This window comes from Triplophysa dalaica, chromosome 17 (assembly GCF_015846415.1).
Source record: "Triplophysa dalaica isolate WHDGS20190420 chromosome 17, ASM1584641v1, whole genome shotgun sequence".
NCBI classification, from domain to species: domain Eukaryota; kingdom Metazoa; phylum Chordata; class Actinopteri; order Cypriniformes; family Nemacheilidae; genus Triplophysa; species Triplophysa dalaica.
Window position 1 is genome coordinate 18156258 of NC_079558.1, and position 19916 is coordinate 18176173.

At 37.9% G+C, this 19916-nt stretch overlaps 3 protein-coding genes across 5 annotated transcripts; 2 read left to right on the forward strand and 1 right to left on the reverse strand.

Moving 5' to 3' along the window:
- The first annotated feature begins 7774 nt into the window (after positions 1-7774).
- On the forward strand, positions 7775-10169 carry si:ch211-131k2.2 (uncharacterized). Of its 2 annotated transcripts, XM_056772109.1 has the most exons (6): positions 7775-8548; positions 8749-8845; positions 9558-9590; positions 9724-9774; positions 9886-9957; positions 10040-10169. In XM_056772109.1, the coding sequence occupies exons 1-6, from the start codon at positions 8264-8266 to the stop codon at positions 10078-10080; spliced, it is 579 nt and encodes a 192-aa protein (XP_056628087.1). In that variant the 5' UTR covers positions 7775-8263; the 3' UTR covers positions 10081-10169. The 2 variants fall into 2 exon arrangements, with proteins under 2 accessions (XP_056628087.1, XP_056628085.1); XM_056772107.1 differs by having other exon boundaries at positions 9886-10048.
- A 123-nt stretch (positions 10170-10292) lies between these two features.
- kat7b (K(lysine) acetyltransferase 7b) lies at positions 10293-16234 on the reverse strand. Of its 2 annotated transcripts, none has more exons than XM_056772106.1 (14): positions 16041-16234; positions 15373-15520; positions 13746-13991; positions 13492-13574; positions 13178-13261; positions 12851-12949; positions 12565-12675; positions 12192-12383; positions 11764-11853; positions 11544-11684; positions 11293-11386; positions 11055-11201; positions 10863-10969; positions 10293-10723 (listed from the first exon to the last, which is right to left on the reverse strand). In XM_056772106.1, the coding sequence occupies exons 1-14, from the start codon at positions 16053-16055 to the stop codon at positions 10622-10624; spliced, it is 1659 nt and encodes a 552-aa protein (XP_056628084.1). In that variant the 5' UTR covers positions 16056-16234; the 3' UTR covers positions 10293-10621. The 2 variants fall into 2 exon arrangements, with proteins under 2 accessions (XP_056628084.1, XP_056628083.1); XM_056772105.1 differs by having other exon boundaries at positions 12508-12675.
- A 1054-nt stretch (positions 16235-17288) lies between these two features.
- Positions 17289-19771, forward strand: ptges3l (prostaglandin E synthase 3 like). The gene is made up of 7 exons (XM_056771595.1): positions 17289-17498; positions 17639-17752; positions 18409-18475; positions 18641-18739; positions 18976-19065; positions 19210-19272; positions 19363-19771. Exons 1-7 carry the CDS (start codon positions 17470-17472, stop codon positions 19369-19371), a joined length of 471 nt encoding a protein of 156 aa, XP_056627573.1. The 5' UTR covers positions 17289-17469; the 3' UTR covers positions 19372-19771.
- The last annotated feature ends 145 nt before the right edge of the window (positions 19772-19916 follow it).

Genomic DNA, 19916 nt, shown 5'->3' on the forward strand with positions numbered 1-19916 from the left:
CTATTTCAAGATGCAAGTCAAAGGAAAATGTCGATTTTAGCTTGAGGCTGGAAACCTTTTATCTGGTTTAATTATCATTTGGTGGAATGGCTTTACTTTATGTTGCAGATTTTACATTTTACCTCATGTGGTGGCACAATACTGCACCAGTATTGTTTATCATATACAATGTCATCACAATTGTCTTTAAATGTCCAAACTTTTTATTAAAATCTAATATTATTCAAACAAATGGGCAAACAATAACACTGATATGAAGACGACTGTAAAATGTAAACCTTCATTTAAATGTTAGCTTTGTGCACAACTTTTTCTTGAATGTACAATTATTGGAAATTGTTCTGGTATGTTGTAATTTTACATTTCCAGTGCTGATATCAATATACTTCAATTAAGTAATTTACTTTAATTGATTTAGAGTTTTTTAACAATCATCTATAGCATTTTTTTCATTTAAGTTTCATCAATGTAAATTGCAAAAAGAGCTCAAATCTGGTAATTTTGGATTGTCATCTGGGCTGACACTTTTTAAAAACGTTGTTGACTTTTAACCGTATGTGAGCTTTCAGTTTCAGACATTAGGTGTAGGATTGGAGTGGTAGGATTGAGATCTGGTTTAAATTGATAATATAATTTGGCCCAGTATAAAACCTTGTTGGACTCCAAAGGTGAAGTTGTTAGATGTGACAGTTAAACCTTGGTATAGCGTAAGAAAACAAGATTTTTAAAGCAGAGATGGTCAGTGAGAACATCAGCTATTTGACAACATCAACCTCAAACTGCGTGATTGATTAAATAGAAGCATCCACTCTAGTGAAACATTTGCCTCACCCTGGTAAAATCACGCTTGAAAAATGAAGACCGACTCGGATTATTATTTTTGGGTATAGGTGATGACTCCATGGGAGGAGATCGCAGGATTCCTAGAAGGTTATAGAACTTTGTAAACTTGTCAGACAGGAAATGTCCCCACGCGTGGGTTTACAAACTGGTCTTAATACCCAAGAGCTGAATCTAAGAGAATGTCAGATTACAAGGAAAAACTCATTAAATCTTCTGAACAATGCCAACCAAACCTACCTCCGCGAAACACACACACCCTAGAATGAAGTACACATTATTCTCAGAAAAACCCCATTAACAAAGTGAGATACAACTGTTAGCACGTTTCATTTAGCATAAATGTATTGTTGTCACGCATTATTTAATGAAGGATATACACGCCATATATATTTGTATATCATTATCTACATTATAAACTGTGTTATGTTTTAACTTAACAAAACATAGAGGACACTGGGACTTGTTGTCACACCGGGTAATATCTCCTATCAAATTCAAAATGTTCAATTCATTGCGTGCAATTCATTGCTTCATTGCCTCCTGTCTCTGGTTTTGTATGTTTGGTTTTGATATATATTCAAACTTGTATTAAATCTGTTGTACACGGGCAATAATACAATATGTGCCAATACAAAGTTACTGATTTCAACAATAGCTAGACCACTATACCTCTTGAGAGAAAGAGAGTTTTTTTTCTGTCAAGTAGTCACAGAAGAGATGGGTCTTAAGTAATTTTTTGAATGTTGTGAGAGATGTGGTTGACCGGACTGAGTTAGGAAGAATGCTCCACCAGAAAGGAGTTGTGAATGAGAATGAGCTGGAAAGCTATTTACTGCTCTTATGGGAAGGCAATACAAGACGCCGCTGGTATGCTGAACGCAGGGATCTTGATGGGGCGTAGCAGTGTAGGATGGTGTGAAAGTATCCCGGTGCAGATGCAGTGACTTGAATCTGATACGGGATTCAACAGGTAGAAAGTGGAGAGAGATGAAAAGGGGTGTCACATGAGCTCTTTTGGGCTATTGAAAGATGAGACGTGCTGCTGCGTTCTGAACCAGCTGGAGCGGTTTAAATAGCCTTTGCAGTAAGACCAGCAAGGAGAGCATTGCAGTAGTCCAACCTTGAGATTACGAGGGCATTACGAGGGCATAGGGTCTGATCTTTCTGATGTTGAAAAGTCTGTGTGATGTGATCACTGAAGGACAGCTGTTCATCAAATATGATGAACAGCTGTCCATCTTGTCTATCTTTACTTAAAAACATTACGATATTCAATAAAATGTTATCTACATTAAAAATAGTATAGTATATTCTCTTAACGAATGGACGGTTCAAAAGGTTCTTTGTGCCAGAAAAGGTTCTTAAGATTATAAAAAGTAAGAAAGAGATGGTCCTTAAAGAACCTTTGACTGAATGGTTCTATGTGGAACCAAAAATGGTTCTGGGGTCGCCAGGTTCATTCCTCCGCAGGACACCCGCACTCCAGAAACAAGTTTGTTCTATGGCATCGCTGTGAAGAACCTTTTAAGCACCTTTATTTTTAAGAGTGTACTACAGCAGATTCCAAAATATACTCAAGTAATCATAGTAAATTTACCACAACATACTATAATATTCTACATTTGCTTGAAATAGTAAGCAATATAGCATACTGCAGTATTTGTATGTGACTAATTGTCCGAATAAACCTGATAAGTGATCATTTGTAAATGTGAGTGTGTGCTTTCTGTTACAGCATTTTTACCAGTTAAACTGCTATTAGTGAATTACAAAAGAGCATTTGAATATGCTTAACGCCTCTGCCGTAGGCGTGCACAATCACATTCTCATTTTATTTACTATGACAACGAGTGTTTATGCATCTGCAATTGACTTTCTGGGATGTGAGTGATAATTTTTAAGAGGCTGTCAAAAATTCCAGAAAGATTAACCATACGACTGTATGAGCTGCAAGTCAATAAACGGAGATGGTGATGTCATTCTCAATGCGCTATAATTAAAGGGATAGTTCATCCAAAAATGAAAATTCTGTCATCATTTACACACCCTCATGACATTTCAATTGAATGGTCACAAAACCAATGCAAATGAATGGCTCCCATCACTGTAGGTCAACAACATTTTTCTAAATATCTTTTGTGTTCTGAGGAAGAAAGAAACTCATATAGGTTTGACATGACAAGAGGGTGAGTACATGATGACAGAATTTTCATTTTTGGGTGAACTATCACTTTAAAGTTACAATAAGAACTCACGAAATCTGAAGGGACGAAAAACGGATTGTATGAGAGTAGCTCTGGTTTGGTCTTGCACACACACACACACACACACACAAACTGGCATTTGGCCAGTCCAACAGGGTACATCTGTCAGTGTGGAATTAAAGCACAAAGATTTAACAGAAAGAATCATATAACAAAAGAGGTTCTTGGTGTGCCGAGGGCCTGCTGCAGGCTACTCTGACTTGATTCTGCTTTAAGACACTGTAAACACGTCCATCTTCTCTTTGTTCCACAAATGCTTGCTCGCAGCATGTGCCGTGTGTCTCTCCATCAGTGTTTTCAATAAAACCATGCTGTCTATCCAGAAGTTTTTGAAGTCAGAACACAACAATTCTCAGTTAAGCAACCACAGTTAGTCCTAATGTGTTTAAAAAGATAATTGTCCATATGCTTTTATTTAATGTCTACAAACCACAAATTATTGCTCAGACATTGCTCTTTTGTGGCTTGGAGATTTAATGAGGTTCTCATTATAGTCTTTGTCTTTCCTGACCTTTTTAAAAGAATGACACATATGAGGCAACTGTTGATACAGATTGGATTTGGTTGATCCAGTAGTTCTCAACCGGGGGGGGGGGGGGGGGGAGGCGCAGGGGTACTGCAGGGGGGCGAGACGGTTCCCCGAAAGCCCAACCGTTGGAACTCGATCGCGAATGCACGGAGGAACTCGATTGCAAATTACATCTGAAGCTGCGCGCGCAGGCTCATTGTAGGTCCTGCGCAGAGTCATTTCAGATTGCGCACAAAAGCTTAATATCCAAAAAGCTGGCAACGTCCACTCGGGAAGCAGAGTTATCTATACATTATATGTAGAAACAGCAAATCATGTAAGTATTTTTGTCTTTCAGACTATAATGTAATTTCAGAATAAGTGACACCACACCGCAGGCTGTTATTAAAAACTGCGAATAAACTCTCGCTCGTGTTAAAATCAATGAAAGGCGCATCGATCTGGCAGATGAATCCTTTTAGAAATCATACCCAAAACACTACAATTTCGTCATTGTTTTAACGCAAAAAGCGAATGGTTCACATTGGGACTTTAATGGGAAAATTTTCATTTCTGTGATGGTTTCTTTTGGGTTTCGTTTGTTTTTATCAGCAGGGTTGTCACACGTATAATCTGATCTCTGGAAATCAGTCATATATACGTATTTTTTTCTTATTTATATATATACATACACAAAGAGTTTGGTTGCATAAATAGATAACTCAGTTTTAAGTTAAATTTTCCAATTAAAATCAATCCAACTGCAGTTGGTTTGTTTTGACTTAAGCCATAATGACTCAAAAAATATAGCTAACTAACACAATAAAAATATGAGAACAAAATAATAAACATAAACGAAGTTATCTCATTTTACAACCAAAGTCTTCATATATATAAACTATACGGAAAAAAACATAGCGAGGTCTTTAAAAGGGCCCAGATTGACACATTGTTGATATCTCATGTGAAACTATAGAGGAGACAATTGAGATTTCCATCTTTATCCTCACAAATGTCAGGACTGACTGACAGTGGAATGAATGAGGGAATGAAAGTTGAAACGCTGTCTGAATGGGAAACATCAGATGAGAGTGTGCTGGCACGTTTCTTCATTGCTTACGTCAGCTTTCGGTGTCACATTGAAACTGCACTTGAGCTTTTGAAGATTGGCAGAAGATCCAGCACACGCTGTCCTGCCCCTCACCGAGCCCGACCGCACCGCATGTACCCGGACACTCCAGCTTTAATCGACTTCAAAATAAAGACGATTCAACTCGTCGATTTGAGAAAGGTCCAGTACCAGATAAGTTGAACGAGGATAACAAAAGCGGGGACAGTCTGATCGTGTCTATCAATCAGATGATGCACAAAGGAAATTCAAAGTCCTCAAGAAGAAGTGAAAGAGTGGATCAGCACACATACAGAACACACACGATCCTCAGTCACGATCTCTCATCGCTGCAACATTATGTAGGTAACAGTAGCCAGGTTCATTGGCACAAAACTTAAGATAAAGCATCCATTAAACCATGTCAAAAAGTGTATTTGGTTTCTTCCGTATTTCTTTTTGTAGGTTTTATGGCAGGTTGCGAACCAACTTTAGTGCATAGTGCCACCTACTGTGATCAAGAGTGAAGAGAAATGTCTATTTTCCTTATGAAATATTTTCATATTACCTCACTGCTCCTAAGAAATCTCAATGGTCATGTGAGTTTTTGTACGCCACGTGACTTGTAAATACGACAAAACCTGTTTCCATGCAGGTTTGTGACATATGCCTTTGTCGTATTGCCTGAAAAAACACCTCATGAGCGTGATATAATTTCAGTTTTTACTAAATTGACGTGTTTCCATTGGGTCTTTTCTATTTTAAATTCTCCAATTGAAGGGTAATGGAAACGCAAAGTGTGCTTTTCTTTGAGGCAGAATTATTCAATTCAATTCAAGTTTATTATTTATATAGCGCTTTTCACAATGTGCATTGTTCCAAAGCAGCTTTACAGGGGCAAACAGGAAAACAGAAGGTAAAACACGGCACAGTGCATGGTGTTTATAGAACAAGCAAGATCATTCTAATAAATAATATCTAATTAATAAACAAAAACAGTCTCCCGGCGAGCAAGCCAAGACTGCCCTGCTGTGGCGAGGAACCCAAACTCCAATGATTGATTAATGGAGAAAAAACCTCGGGAGAAACCAGACTCAGCCGGGAGGGCCAGATCCCCTCTGACGTGTCATAGCTGCACTCATTGACCCCGACCAAAAGCCACAGAGCAAATATCCACGAGGAAGAGGGAGAGCCCACCATCTGCAACCCAGAAGTCCCACTCAACGAACACCGTGCAGGTTCAACTGGTCCCACTGCACGATCAACACCAGAAAACAGAGGAACAACCAGGGAAAATAGTACTGGCATATAAATAGTAATTGTAACTTTATTCCTCTGTTGTCCAACATCGACCACAAAACAAGGCCAAACCGGACCCACACAGCCCCATTAAATGAATCCCCCAACCAACGAGCCCCCCCACTCCCCACAAACACCCACCCAACAACATCCAATCAGTGCCAATGAATGCAGCTATAACTTCAAACTGCTGACATGTGATGTAAATTTAGCATTAATACCAAGTATTGTAACTTCAGCATAATGTGACAAGTAGTCCATCTTTGCTCTTGGTTGGGGATGGAGTGGTCTGAGCTGGGATGTTCAGATGGTCGTATTTCTCTTGGGTGGTGGTGGAATTGCCTTAGATGGAGCTGGGATGGTCAGTCAGTCTGCAGCTGTAGCTGGCGTAATCTCTAGGTGGGGATGGGCATATGTCGATCATCTGGGTTCAATTATGAGGTTCTATTTATTTAGTGTTTATCTTCCTTTATGTTAATCCATTGAAAATGACAACATCTCACAAATCAGGGTTTTAAAACGAATATAGGTTCATTTGTGCAGCTCTGCTCCGAAACAACAAACGTCTGACAAAGGATAAAAAACAACTCATCCCAAAAAAATCATTTTGAGAAAACTCAGAAATTTTCTTTTTGTTCATACAATGGAAGTCAGTGGGGTTCAGTGTTGTTTTGTACATTCTTCAAAATATCTTCTCTCATGTTCTGCAGAAGAAAGAAACTCGTACGTGTTTGGAATGAAAGGAGGATGAAGAAAAGATGAATTCCCCTTTAAATTTGGCCTCCTGAGATTAGCAAAAGTTTAAGAGTTTTTGACCTTTTTCACATACAGTATGCTGTCAGAACTGCTCAATGCATGTTAAAATTATTTTTTATATCATCACGCAGATCCTCCTGCATATGTCCAGAACAAGTACAGTATGAAGAGCATGTTGTGTTTTCTGAATCTGTGCCTAACACGGCAAAACAGTTGAGTAAAATATGGTTGAATATGCTGTCAGCATTGTGGGAGCTCATTGAATGAAGCAGTTTTCATATGGAAATGAGCAGCGTCTGATTCTTTTTGATTCAGCACTCAACGTTAGACCTCTGTGGGTTTGGAAGCGCATGAGTGCCGTTCAGGTGAAATTATCGAAAATTGGTTTCTTGCTTTGTTAAGCACCTGTGATGAGATCAAAGGCCACGGATTCGGTGTGTCATCCAGATCTGAGGTGTTTGTGCAGCAACGGAGATGTTACTCATTTGGAAACAAAAAACAGATCTTCTTCTAATCTAATTGTCGAATTAACACAAACAAAGCATCACGTAATTGAGTGAATTTTAATGGCCTGGAATGAAAGATTCTCAGACGTTTGCGTAAGAGAAGTAACAGGACAGAGAGATCTCAATGTACATGTTCATAAATTACACAAACACTTGAGCGTTTCTTCATGGAAGACGAAATGCTTTTTGTTAATAATCTCTTCTCACCATTGTAAAAAGGTCACAAGGTTCCCACACAGTCTTTAATAGAATGACTGAAGGGCTTCTATGATCTCACACAGAACATGAGGGCGGAAACCTGACAGACAAACTCATCTCAACCCTCCGCTCAACACCAGACTCAGAGGATGAAATCGACTTACACCTCTGTCAATGACTAAAAGATTATATATGAATCAATTAAAGAAAGGAAAGTCAAATGAAAAGCACTCCGACTCTTTTTTTAACATGTAAATTATAGGAAACAGTTAAGGTCAAAGACAGCCAATGAGCTTTCATCTTACAGGCAGCGAAGGGTGTCTGCATGGTTATCATTCTGGAGACGTTTTTAAGGATGAATGATTTAGTCAGCAGCAGTCGCTCAACACAAAGACTGACATCAAAGACATTTTAGTTTAGCTATTTAAACAAAAAATTAAAAGAAACAAGTGAAATCCACTTTACTGGTTATACATGTTGTTCATGGAACAGCAGGTGAAATATTTAAACAACACATGGGCAAATACAGAATTATGAGGCTTCAGCGCTCTATTTGTTTAACCTGCCATATTTTCAAATAAGTCCTTGTAATAAATCTGTGCTTTAAGCCAAGAGCTTCTGCCATTGGACAATCATCCTTAAACATAATTTTTTTTGAAGTTCGTTTGATTTTCATTGACATGTGTGCTCCATTAATCCAAATCACCGGAAAGCCTGACAATTGAATGTCATCAATCACTCAAGTCAAGTGCTCTGATAAATTCACTGTGATCGTGTGCTGATGAGAGAGGGTCTCAGAGCCGGGAGGGGTCGCCAGCCGTATGTCTATAAATGCATCACTACTAAGTGCAAGAACACAGAAAGAGCTTCAGAGATTTCAGCAAAACCTTCTGCAACCCAGAGAGGTGATACTGAGTGGGAAAAAACATTTTTCTTATTTACACATATATTCTGCTTCCAAATGGAGATTTGGAAACTATCAGCATTGATGGCTACAATTCTTGTATGCAGCGTCCAAAGTTTGTCTTTTACTCTAAACAGGGAAAACTGGATTTCAGACTGGGGGGTGAGTATTCTTTACCTAACTCATCATATATTTTTCATTATGTACATACACCACAATTAAAAAAAAATTCTATTGTATTTCTATCTTAATGCTGTTGGGACTTAGAGTCAACACTAATTCTAACATTGTCTTTTCCATCAATCATTCAAATTGATCTGATTTCTACATGGACAATGAAAATGATCTACTGGATGTTTCAGAATGATCCAGTGGAGGAAGAACTCGCCAGTCAAGCGGCTGCTCCGCTCAAGAGATCCAAATCTCATCAGTTTTATGGACTGATGGGAAAACGCTCCGGTAAGAACTTGTGTCTAGTTTTGGTTGAAAAACATATTTCATAAAACAATTCCTTTCTGAAACAATGTCACTAAGAGATATTGACATCAGATGCATTTTAGTTAGTTGACAAATAAATTGTAAATCTGTCCTATGATGTTAAAGTCTGAAAGCAAAAATGTAGAAAACAAGCTGTAATGATACATTGTTTTATATTTTAAGCATAAAATAGCATAAGAGAGATTTATCCTCATTGTAAGTTTTTTTCCTAAAAGATGTATGTCGTCACATCATAGAACATATGCGGTTTATCTATCAAGTAGCATGCATAAAATAAATTATTGCTAAAATATGATCATTATTCGCACTGTTGCAACATTTATTTATTTTTTACTATAAGTCAACAAGTCTGAGATCCCATGAGAAAATTATTTGTATCGAAAAAAAAGATAATTTTATAAAAATGGAGGTTTATTTGGAAAATAAAAGTGTTGTTTTGCAATAGAAATGCATGGCCATCATGATACTGTGAGCTAGCGGCATGATTTTATGTGGAAACAAAAGAAATCTGACTATGTTGCGAAAATAATTCCTCACACTAGTTTTCTCCTAAAACATTCAAGCTTATTCAATGCATCAAGACAATCACGATCATACTTTTAGACATGTCCATATATCAATATATCTATTAACATATAAAGTAAGAGAATAATGTTGTCTTTTGTTGTGCTAGGGATCCTCCAGCCTGTGAGAATGGATCGAAGAAGTGAGTAACTCACATAATCCTGTGTGGTGAAGTGTAATAAACTTTAGAAGTCCCCTGAGATTTGACTCATTTCTGTTCAGCATCTGAACATCCTGGTTTTAACGTCTCTTCTAATAACACTATTACTTTAAAGGGCACAAAGGAGATATGTTTGTGGGACTCATGGGCAGGAGATCTATAGCAGGTATGGCTTCAGATGTACACTGCTTCTGTTTAATGTGCTGATCATTCATTAAGACCAAACATCCAAAGCAAATAAAAGTGTTTCCTAAAACATGAACGTCTCAATCTGCAGGTCCAGTGAGAAAAACACTTTCAGAGTCCAGCACGAGCATGGACAAACCTGTAGTACTGAACAAAGAGTCAGGTATGACGTTTACTGATTCAATGCGTGTCTGTGTGTCCAGCTGCAGTGTGTGAAAGCACATCATCTCTTTCTGACACCTCAGATCTGCAGGAGGAATGGGACAAACTGCAGTATTACCGATGATGGAGAAGAGATCACAGTATCGATGCTGTATTTAACCCTGTGCGTCTACATCAAAGTATTATTATCTGCTCAAATGTTAATAAAGAAACACCATTACATGTCTGCAGTTATCAAAAGTGATCTAATAAAATGTGTTTATCACAATGACATGTGTTTGCCTCATTCAGTAACGCTTACCGATCTTTCAACACAAGGGAACACTAAGCAATCCCTGAAGAGAATAAAAGTGTATTTAACAGATTGAAAATATTGACGCTTTTTGCAAGGCCCCAAATCTTTTACTACATTCTATCGAATAAAGATTTTTTGCTTTAAAATTTTAAAACAACATACACAGGGGCACAGAAGCAACTTGCCAGTGAAACATTCTGAAAAAGTCCAAAAATAAATAGCACTGTAAAAAACAAAAGTGAGATTTTCAGTGTTACAAAGGGCACATAAAAAAGACAAAAAAATGACACCAATAGCTCAAATCTTTGCAAAAACACATTACTGAAAGAGTCAATGTCATAGAAAGATCTGATGTACGAAAACAAGTCCACTAGGTTCCTTTGGGAGGGGTCCACTTCAGACAGCTGGGGTCTATAGTCTTGTTGTTGTTGCCCCTTTTGGTCTCTTTGGCCTTCCACTCGTCGATAAGGTCCTTTTGCCAAAGAAAAACAAAGTTTGATCAAGTAAAAAGCTATTAGCAAAAATGACTCAACATGACAGATCATCAAAAATGTTGCTTGTTATAGTCCAACAATAAAGTCAAAAAAGAGCAGAAATGAATTTCCTGCTACCTGTCTCTTTAAGACCAGATGCTTGCCCTTCCAGTACTTGAGCATCTGAAGGGACTGCAGAGTACTGACGATGTCCACCGGGTTTACGGCCGTCTCCTGACTGATCTCTAAACACACACAGGACACACATTAAACCCTCAGCACTACACAATGACCTGACACGCTGGCTACAGTCAGCTCTGACATGCTTACCCTTAATTGAGATCTCCTTGCCCTTAAAGTTGCACATGTAACGCAGAAGCACCTCCTTCCAGTAGCTTCTATAACTGATGAGGCCCAAATCTGAAAGAGGCCGCTCCGGAGAGCCCACCTTTTCTTCTACCTTAGACAGCAGGTAACCTGAAGTCATGGCAACAAAGCATCACAATGGCATTACACTGACATGTAAAGAGACAGACGGCATTTATAAACTATTCTGTGTCATTCTCACTGAAATCGATCAGCATCTTCCCGTAGCCCTGCCTCATGTACTGCGGCATAGTCAGGATGCAAGACACGTTATAATTCAGGAAAGAGTTCTTCTCCTGCATTAAAAAACAAAAGAGGAAGCTCAGCCAATGGAAATGCAGAAACATCATTTAGATGGATTGTAACATTTTTCTTTTTTGTTGAAAATGCCCTCGTGCTTGGATGAAGTAGATGGTCAATGGGGAAGAGCAAAGAGCTCCGGAATGACATTACCTTTGAGAAATATCCCACCAGGTGACAGCCAGTGTTATCAGCCTCAGTCATGACATAAAACAGGAAAGGCTCCACGTCATAGTACAATGTCTTATGGTCCAAAAACAGCTTGGCCAGCAAACACAGGTTCTGGCAATAGATCTGTCACGCCAAAGTATTTTATAAGAGACAAGAACTCATCACAAAATAACAAATACACACACACACATTTATTACACACCTTGTTCTTTTTTCCATCGACCTCGAACACAGAAATGGCACCTTTCCTGTACACCTCATCACCAGGGGGATGTTTCCACACACACTTGGCCTGCGTACACACCACACACACAAATGAGAATGTCTAACTTCTCTGAACACATTTAGCCAAACATTCATACTCGACCATAGAAGAGGCACCCGTAGTGATTTTTCACATCATAGCACCATGTAGCTAAAACTAAAATAATACAAATAATGTGTCGGAGCATTCTCAATCTCAACCTTTTGATGGAAAGAAAGCTGCTCTAATTTCAGAGAAATGTCAACAATTCTGATAATATGTTATGTAGAATTATTCACAGTATTTTGAACAGCCCACATAACCATATTGTGCAAATCAATTATCCTGAATAAGCATATTATTGAATACCGGCACAAGTCCCATACCATGTGTCTGCGCAGGATGGTCTGACTCTTCATGTACTTGAGGCAGAACTCGCAGACGTACAGACGCCCCAGTCTGGCGTACTCTTCAGGGTAGGGCGAATGATACCAGGTGTCCAGCTCATAACGACCAAACAGAATGGTTTTGATCATGTTATTGCCTTCTGTGATCTGACCCTGTAGACAAAGCTTCTCCTACAAACAAACAAAATCAAATAAACTCAGATTAACACAAACATGTTAATAGACCAACAACACAACACACTTAATTAATTATTCATTTATTGTTTGATATTGCAGAATTGTATTTCTAATTTACATTTTTGTCATCTAATCTTCCATTACGGAAATGCTCTGTTGGGTTAGAAGATCGTACCAGATCCTCTGATGCACGGGCCTGTGCCTTTCTGAAGAGCTCCAGGTCATATTCGCTGGTGATGTTCTCCAGCAGCGGCTCACGACTGTTCCCATGTGTCTGACGGTGCTCCTGATAGAACAAACAAAACCTGCAATGTCACAACAGACTGAATCCCACAGTGCATTAACACTAGAACGGGACTGTGCTGGATTTCAGAGTTAAGAAGTGTAAATTTCTTAACTTAGTGGGATGAAAGTTTACATAAAGACACCAATAAACACAGTCTTTAAAATAACAGCATTACCATATACTTTTCTTTTTGCTCTTTTGTCAGGCCAGAATCCCTTCTTTTCCTTATCTCCATTACTTTCTCCTTGTATCGAACCTGTCTTGGAGTTGGAGCCTGTGAAAAACATTACAAATTAATATTACGTTTCCCCTTAATAAAAGGTCAATTGTGACGTTACAGAAAGTCCTACAGGAGCACATAATTTAGGGCAAACAATCACAAGCTGGTTTATAATTCATAATGTCTTCAAAATCATTGTTGACATTAGTCGATTCCACACACCAGTCTTTTCTGTAAAAAGCATGCGTAAAGACACATCGAAGAGTGTTATAGGAGAGGTACCTGATGTCGAGTAGCATGTCTGTTCTCCTCATTCTGACCCTGACTGCGTTCTTCCTCTTGTTTCTCACGCTCGATGGCTTTAACCTGCTCAAAGACAAACGCCACAACACTAAACAACACAGAAGACAGAGCGCACAACAACGCAAAACCAATACAACAACGTAGAGCTAACATACCCACTGCTGGGTTATCATTTATATCACAAATACAATTTCAAAAAATCCAATATCTATTATTCAAAAATATCTTTCACAACCATTTGATAATATTCACAGTTTGAAGGTTAACAGTGGGAACAAATAAGCCAAACACACCTTGCACTCATCTGCTGAGAGGTTATGGTACAGAGGACAACCAGAAATGGAGAAATGTCGCTCGTGTTTCCCAGTTAAATGTCCTGTAAAGACAAAAAAGCATTAAGATAACCAGTATGCATTTGAATTAACATATTCAATATTTTTTAAGGTTTTGAGCAATCTGAGCATCACTTTCGGAAATAATCGCTTCAAACCATTAGCACAGAATTATTAAACAGGTGCAAAAGGAAATGAATGTGAAGAGCGATTACCCAGAGAATTGCAACCAGGTGTGGGGCACTTCATATTGAAGTTGTAGCTCTCATGGAAGCGCCGGCGTTTGGGCCGATGAGAGGGATCGCTGCCAGAGTCCTTGTGGTCTTTAGTCACGCTCTCGTCGTGGGAGGCGTTGGGGCTGGAAATGTCAATGTCCGACTCAGATGATGGGGCGTTTCCTGTGGGCGTCCTGGGGGGAGACTCATCCCTCTCTGTCGCTTGCTTCACATCTGCCGGGGCATCTTGATGAAAAATAAACATTCACAATTTGTGAAGTGTTGAATAAGAAATGCTAGTCATTTAAAGGATAGAACAGATGAATCAATAATGCAGCCGTCACATTTACTAAACCAGTGCATGTTGTGCAATTTGTAAAGAGTACTTTGAAATTGTTGCTTGTCACAGGTGCTGTGTCAGATTGTTCCACAGTCTTATCTCTTTCAAAACAAAAAAACACACAAGACGATTCATTCCGAGTTTTACGCCATATGTTGTGGAACAAGAAACAATACAGGAAGGCAAGATATGCGGGCTGTGCAAAAATATCAATAAAGCAAACTTTCGCAATATTTTAGTTCACAATACATGTTGATACATTTATTAAAATCACGTTTTAATGTCACATACAGTACATACGCCCATTGTCTGAAGTGGGAAGGAGCATGGCACTTCAGCTTCTAGAGCTGACGCGTGGGTGCGCTTTGATTTTAATGATGCGTGTTTAGAGCCCTCATGAATCGTGTTCATTGTGATGCGCGATGTGGAGCAAAGACAGAGTTTTTTTTTAATTGACGGACAATGAGGGTGTTGCTGCGGGTAACACATGCCTATTAAGTTGCAAAAGTGACTCTATCCTTGTGCTCTGCTGTCAAACAATAACTGCGAGGAATTAAACATTCTTTCTACTAATATGCATTACAATTTAAAGCTCCAAACTGCAGAGCACCAAAAATAGATTTTATAGATTTAATCGTTGTAATGGAAATTGTATTAGTTTTGGTGGTGTCTACTGATTCTATCAGTGGGATGTTAAGAAAATCCCAGGGGGTCCACAGCAAGTTGTATTTTGAGCTCTATTTTCTTTTTTACATTTTGTATTTGAGAGGTATTGCAATATATTGCAATTATGTATCGTATCGAAATATCTTCAATATTGTATTGTAACTTATCTATCGTGATATGAATCGTATCAAAAGGCCCTTGCCAATACACAGCCATCCAAGATATTGAAATCATTTAAATATCATAAAAGCACATAGCAAAGGTTTGCAAACACTGAAGGATTTTAACACTTCAAACTCTTTTCAGAAGTTGAAGTGATGCTTTCTTTATCTAAGCTGTGAAGTGTATGTAGGTTTATAATGGTACAGTTCTTAAATATTATTTTTATGTATCTTAAACTCATTTTACAGACTTAAAGTATTATTTGATAAAATATGCCATTATTTAGCAAATCGCTGCATTTTTCTGATCAAAGGCTACAAATTTCGACCTTGAGTCTTTCAAGATTGTCATGCTCATTTGTATGATGGTGGTAGCTTATAAATCACCCCTTGTGATTTCTAGCCACAGCACGCAATCTTAGCTTTAGAGAAAGAGCAGACACACTCATTATGTTGATACCTTGTGAGCTTTGACTCAGACGCAGTGACGCTCGGGTCATACGGGTGTTATTACGCTGGTTGGCTTCACTGTGAGAGCTGTCGGTCTTCTCGTGATCTCCAGAGTCATCAGAATCAGCTGTCCCATCTGAACTACTGCCTGCTGTTCTCTGCAAAACGTGTAGAACACAGAAAGTTATATCACCACACACAGAGCAGACCCACAATAACATTACAGTCAACAAAGACACTTTACAGATGTTAAAGGAATTAATGCAACTTTACTGCTTTGTTTTGCAGCACTTGTATACCAGGGCTTAGCTAACCTCATTTGTTTTTAAGAATGAACCAGACCCAGTTTCCACGTGCATTCTATCAATAAACGACTTGGACAGCTTAATAAAACAAAAATCTAATAGAATGAACACATTATTATTATGTACTATCATACAGCCTCACGCGGTTGTTTACACTGTAGCGCTTCATCTTAAGTCAACATGCTAACATGCTACGCATTTTTACAAAACAAGGTCATTCTAAAACACAGCAACAATTTTAATAAACAACCCACAACTAAACCTATATTTACTATTTGCGCATATAATTTTTTTTGGTCTTTTCGCACAAAACAAAATGCTTTTGTGTATAAAAAGGAAGCTAGGCGTCAGCTAGCCCCTAGCCTCCTCTCACCTTCCTCCGCGGCATGATCCTCCACAAATAAACGCACGCACTTCCGGTTCACCAACACGTTTAACTTGCGCTTTTTCAAAAATGTGTTTTCTCTCAGCTATCCAGCATAACAGAGCAACTGTACAATCATCACTTTGTGTGTTTGTGTTTTGGTCAATTGTTCATTTGACTCGCGCCACACAGCGGGGAGCGGAAGTGACGCTATCACTTGCAACATGGCGGCGCTGACGTCACGCACCTTCACGTTTTCTGTGTTAATGCTGTTTTAGTTTGTGCATGAAAGTAATATATACAATTATTTTCAAGGTAAAATTGTAAAAGCAACCATATGACAATTAACAACGGTTTAAAAAACTACTAGATAATTTATTTTTGGTTTCATTCAAATTATATATATTCAACACTAAATAAAGATTCAGTACAGAGACAAAAAGGTATTTTATTTTTGTAACATATTTTTTGCATTTGCCTTTATCCGAGCTGCTAGTAAAAAAATAAAATATTTACAGAGCATTGCGGAGGAACAGTATAAAATTGTGAAGTGTGATTTTTTTTATTCAAAACTACACAACGCAACTATAAAGTTTGTTTTTCAACTGTTGTAAAACTTTTTTTTGGTTGATTTTCATAGGGGGCTCTGTAGTTGTATATGATACAGGGATGTACACATATGTAGCCAAATCGTTTTAATGATTCAGAAAAATGTATTAAAGGTATTTTTACACAAACACTTGAGTGTCTTGGAATACACTGTTTGTTGTTTCAGTAGTAATTAATTGTCAAATATTACTTTCTAATTTGTATGAATACACAAACTCTACAGATGGCGCTAAAAGCAAAAGACATTAAAGACTTCATAGGAAGTTCAGTATACAGCTGCAGACCTGTGAGTGGTAATGTGTAACGTAAAGGTGCAATATGGTTTCTGTGAGGGTAATGTTTAGGCAGTGCGGTAGGGGATAAACAATGCCATTAGGTCCGTATTAAAAGTCTATATAAAGTACCATGAAAATATCAAAACAAAACCAGAATCTAAACATGTTTATAAAATAATGTTAATGAATATTTTTTTCTGATTTAACACCTTTGGCAGATTGCCACACCAAGGTTTGCGTAAGTGTGTGTGTGTGTGTGTGTGTGTGTGAGAGAGAGAGAGAGAGAGAGAGAGAGAGAAAGGGTGGGGGTTTGGGGTGAGGGAAGAAAACACTGTGATTTTCCTGAGTGTTCCACCCCCACATATTTAAAGGGGGGCTGGGGGGTTTAGTGTCCCAGCAGCTGATACCATCCATCCTAAAAATAGAGTCAGCTAACCACACCGACAGGCTGAGCTTTCTCCATTCCATTCTGACTTCTCTGAGAGTTAAGAAGACCCCATTAACTACTGAAAACATTTATACAGAAGAGCACGTCAACTACTGGACATCACATCATGCCAAAGATTGTTCGACCAGAGAACTGGTAAGTGTAAACGTGAAGGAGTGTTTCAATGAGCAGAAGCCACATGCTCGTGAAGAGTACTTTTAGATTGACCTTTCTATGACTGGTTTATTGTATTTTTTAGACAAGCAACTTAATGTGAAGTATTTGTTTTTTTTAAGTCAGCCAGCCAGAACACTGTGGTATGACCGGAAAAAATACGTCACCATCAACTTTCAGGTTCAAAATCCAAAAGATGTACAAGTAGATGTCCAGGACACAAAAATCATCATGAGGTGAGTGAGGAAATCACATTTTATCATATCATGTTTAGTTTATGTTCCATGAGAAAAATCTCACAAGGGATGTCTGTAAAGGGATTCTTCACCCAAAAATGAATTCTGTCATCATTTCCTCACCTTCGAGTTTTTTCCAAATTTATAAAGATTTTTTTGTTCTGATGAACACAGAGAAAGATATTTGGAAGAATGCTTAGAACCAAACAGATTTTGACTCCTATTGTAGAAAAAAAATTTTTTTTACATTTAGCAGACGCTTTTATCCAAAGCAACTTACATTGCATTATTCTATACATTTTGCAATCCCCTGGGATCGAACCCACAACCTTGCTCTTACCACTGAGCCACAGGAAAACTTTATCATTTCTTTGTTCTGCCGAACATTCAGTAAGAAGACTTTATGAAGAATGTAGGACATCAAACAGTTCTGGGGCATTTGACAACCATTGTATGTTTTCCTACTATGGGAGTCAATGGTGGGCAAAATTGGTCTGGTTATAATCAGTCTTCCAAATATCTTTCTTTGAATTTGACTGTAAATAAATAATTGTCTCATTTGTGTCTGTTTTTGTTACATCATGAGTAAATACTGCAGTTCTGTAGTTTATTACGAGCAACACGTGTGATAAATAAAATCTTTTTTTATTTTTCAGTTGTAAAGATGTGGATGACAACAACATTTACAACGAAATTGAATTTTATGATCGAGTCCTCAAGTCAGTAAGTGTTTGACGTTTTTTGTGATTTAAAGCCTGTGGCACGTGTTTGGGAACCATGTTTGTGTTTATGGAAGAAATCAATATTTTCTGGATTGTTTTGTAGTACCAATTTTAAAAAAAAGTTTTGTGACCTTCATGAGTAATTCTGTGAAAAATGTTCTTTAAGGATGCACGGGAGAAGGTTCTGGATCGCACCATTAATATGATGATAAGGAAAGGCAAAGACAATGTGCCATGGCCTAGAGTCCAGAAAGACCTTGCGAAGGTATTGTATCTGCTCTTCACGGAACCAAATCATGTGTTAGAAATCAGACGATTGAACTCCATCCCGAAGACATTTCGAACGGGTTTGGACAGTGTGTTGAGTTTAGTTCCTGTATACATTTAAATCAGATTGCAATGCTTAGCGATATATACTCATTGGATTTAATTTAATTAAGGGTGCATTACTATTTCAAATGAAATATTAACATTAATTTGTGTTTCACTGTGCTCTTGCAGCCCGCGTGGCTGTTAGTTGACTTTGATAACTGGAGAGATTGGGAACACGAGGAGGAAGATGGCATGGCGGAGTATGAGCATTACGTTGATGTAAGTCCCTGTTCATTGTAAATCTGTTCATTATAAATGATCCCTAACATCAACAATCACTGATGCTTGAGTTTGTGGTGTATTATTATGTTATCATAATTCATAAATTGACTAAAAGAACACAATGACTGTTTCAAAATGCAGATGTTTAATGACGTTAAGAATAACAAGGGAGAACCTCCTGCCATGGATGACCTGGACGACCTCGTAAGTGTCTGGACACAAAATTACCACAATTCTGAATCGTTTTTTGGTTAGTTCAGTCTGCTTTTCATTGTATGGTACATTTGTTTTTAGAGTGACTGATTCGAGCATCTTCATCTCCCAAGAGGAACCTTCCCAGTTCAATTATCCATGTCACGCTGCCCAACAAACACACGCTGGCTTTTATCCTTCACACAAAATATAAAATGTCATGTTTAATTTAGATTGTCTTTCTTGCCAAACAAATTCCTTTTTGCATTGTGAGAAACAAAATCTGATTTGTATTTATTTCTTTTCATGCTGTTCAATGCATACATTGATTGTTCATTTATTGTATACTATGCATTTTTTCTACATTAAAGGTTGTGAAGATTGTCATTGTTATCTCATATGTTTATATGCAGATTTATCACAGCGGTAAAGTGTTTCAAAGACACAATTAACATGAATTGCTTTCATTGCATTAGATAACAAAACATTAAACCCTCACTTCTTAAACCGATGAATGATGTCAGTTGCATCTTTTTTCAATATATGGAGGTTCTACAAATGTTCGACAAGCACATCATCTCTAAATGCATTCTGTTGTCATTTTAAATATAACGTCTATGAAAAATAATATACAACTAAATAACACAATTTATTAA